Source organism: Pterocles gutturalis, unplaced genomic scaffold (genome assembly GCF_000699245.1).
Source record: "Pterocles gutturalis isolate BGI_N339 unplaced genomic scaffold, ASM69924v1 scaffold5336, whole genome shotgun sequence".
NCBI lineage: Eukaryota > Metazoa > Chordata > Aves > Pterocliformes > Pteroclidae > Pterocles > Pterocles gutturalis.
The window spans coordinates 13,775-15,245 of NW_010097596.1; the positions used below are offsets into that span (position 1 = coordinate 13,775).

General features: G+C 55.8%; 1 protein-coding gene across 1 annotated transcript in view; it reads left to right on the top strand.

The window, feature by feature from the left end:
• The window catches only part of ARHGEF17 (Rho guanine nucleotide exchange factor (GEF) 17), a gene marked incomplete at its 5' end in the record, with an annotated part of 13,084 nt that extends 11,649 nt beyond the window's left edge, over positions 1 to 1,435 (top strand). Inside the window, one exon of the mRNA XM_010078589.1 lies at positions 1,245 to 1,435. Coding sequence (XP_010076891.1) covers positions 1,245 to 1,435 — 191 coding nt within the window. The remainder of the gene's footprint in view (positions 1 to 1,244) is intronic.
• Between the last annotated feature and the right edge of the window lie 36 nt (positions 1,436 to 1,471).

The following is a 1,471-nucleotide window of genomic DNA, read 5'->3' on the forward strand; positions in this document are numbered from 1 at the left end:
GGGGATGATGCTGCGATGGCTGTGGTGGGGTGTTGGTGGGATGGTGCTGGGGGGCTGGTGCTAGTGGGTTGATGCTGGTGGGATGATGCTGGGGGGATGGTGCTGGTGGGTTGATGTTAGTGGAATAATGCTGGTGGAATGATGCTGGTGGGTTGATGTTAGTGGGATGATGCTTGTGGGTCAATGCTGGTGGGTCGATGTTGGTGGGTCGATGCTGGTGGGTCGATGTTTGTGGGTTGATGTTGGTGGGTTGATGTTGGTGGGTTGATGTTGGTGGGTCGATGTTGGTGGGTCGATGTTGGTGGGTTGATGTTGGTGGGTTGATGCTGGTGGGTTGATGTTGGTGGGATGATGCTGGGATGGTGCTGGTGGGATGATGTTGGTGGGATGATGTTGGTGGGATGCTGCTGAGATGATGCTGGTGGGTTGATGTTGATGGGATTATGTTGGTGGGATGATGGTCATGGGATGATGCTGGTGGGATGCTGGTGGTTTGATGCTGCTGGTGAGAGGATACTGGGATGGTGCTGGTGGGATGCTGCTGGTGGGATGATGTTGGTGGGATGATGTTGGTGGGATGCTGCTGAGATGATGCTGGTGGGTTGATGTTGATGGGATTATGTTGGTGGGATGATGGTCATGGGATGATGCTGGTGGGATGCTGGTGGTTTGATGCTGCTGGTGAGAGGATACTGGGATGATGTTGGTGGGATGATGTTAGTGGGATGATGCTGGAATTATGCTGGTGGGTTGATGCTGGTGGGATGCTGCTGGTGGGTTGAGGCTGGTGGGATGATGTTGGTGGGTTGATGCTGGTGGGTTGATGCTGGTGAGGGGATACTGGGATGATGCTGAGGTGATGCTGGGATGATGTTCATGGGTTGATCCTGGTGGGATGCTGCTACTGGGATGATGGTGGGATGATGTTGGTGGGATGCTGCTGGTGGGTTGCTGGCAAGAGGATGCTGGGATGATATTGGTGGGATGGTGCTGGTGGGCTGATGCTGGTGAGAGGATACTGGGGTGATGCTGGTGGGAGGATACTGGGATTATGTTGGTGGGATAATACTGGTGAGATGATGCTGGGATGATGCTGGTGAGATTCTGGTGGGATGATGTTGGGATGCTGCTGGTGGGATGATGCTGAGATGATGATGCTGGGATGATGCTGATGGGATGCTGCTGGGGAACAGGGGAGCCATGGGGGGCCATCTGGCAGCATGTTGATGTTCTGCTCTTGGCAGGAGATGAGAAACCAAGTGAAGCAGAGAAACGAGACCCCTCGCGTCCCCGTGCCCCCGCCCTCGCCCTCTCCAAACCCAAGATGCTGGTGATCAGCGGGGGGGACGGTTACGAGGATTTCCGCCTGACCAGCAGCAGCGAGACGGTGGGCCGGGACGACAGCACCAACCACCTCCTCCTCTGGAGAGCATGAATGGCCATCCCAGCGAGGAATGGGGGGGTGCTGACC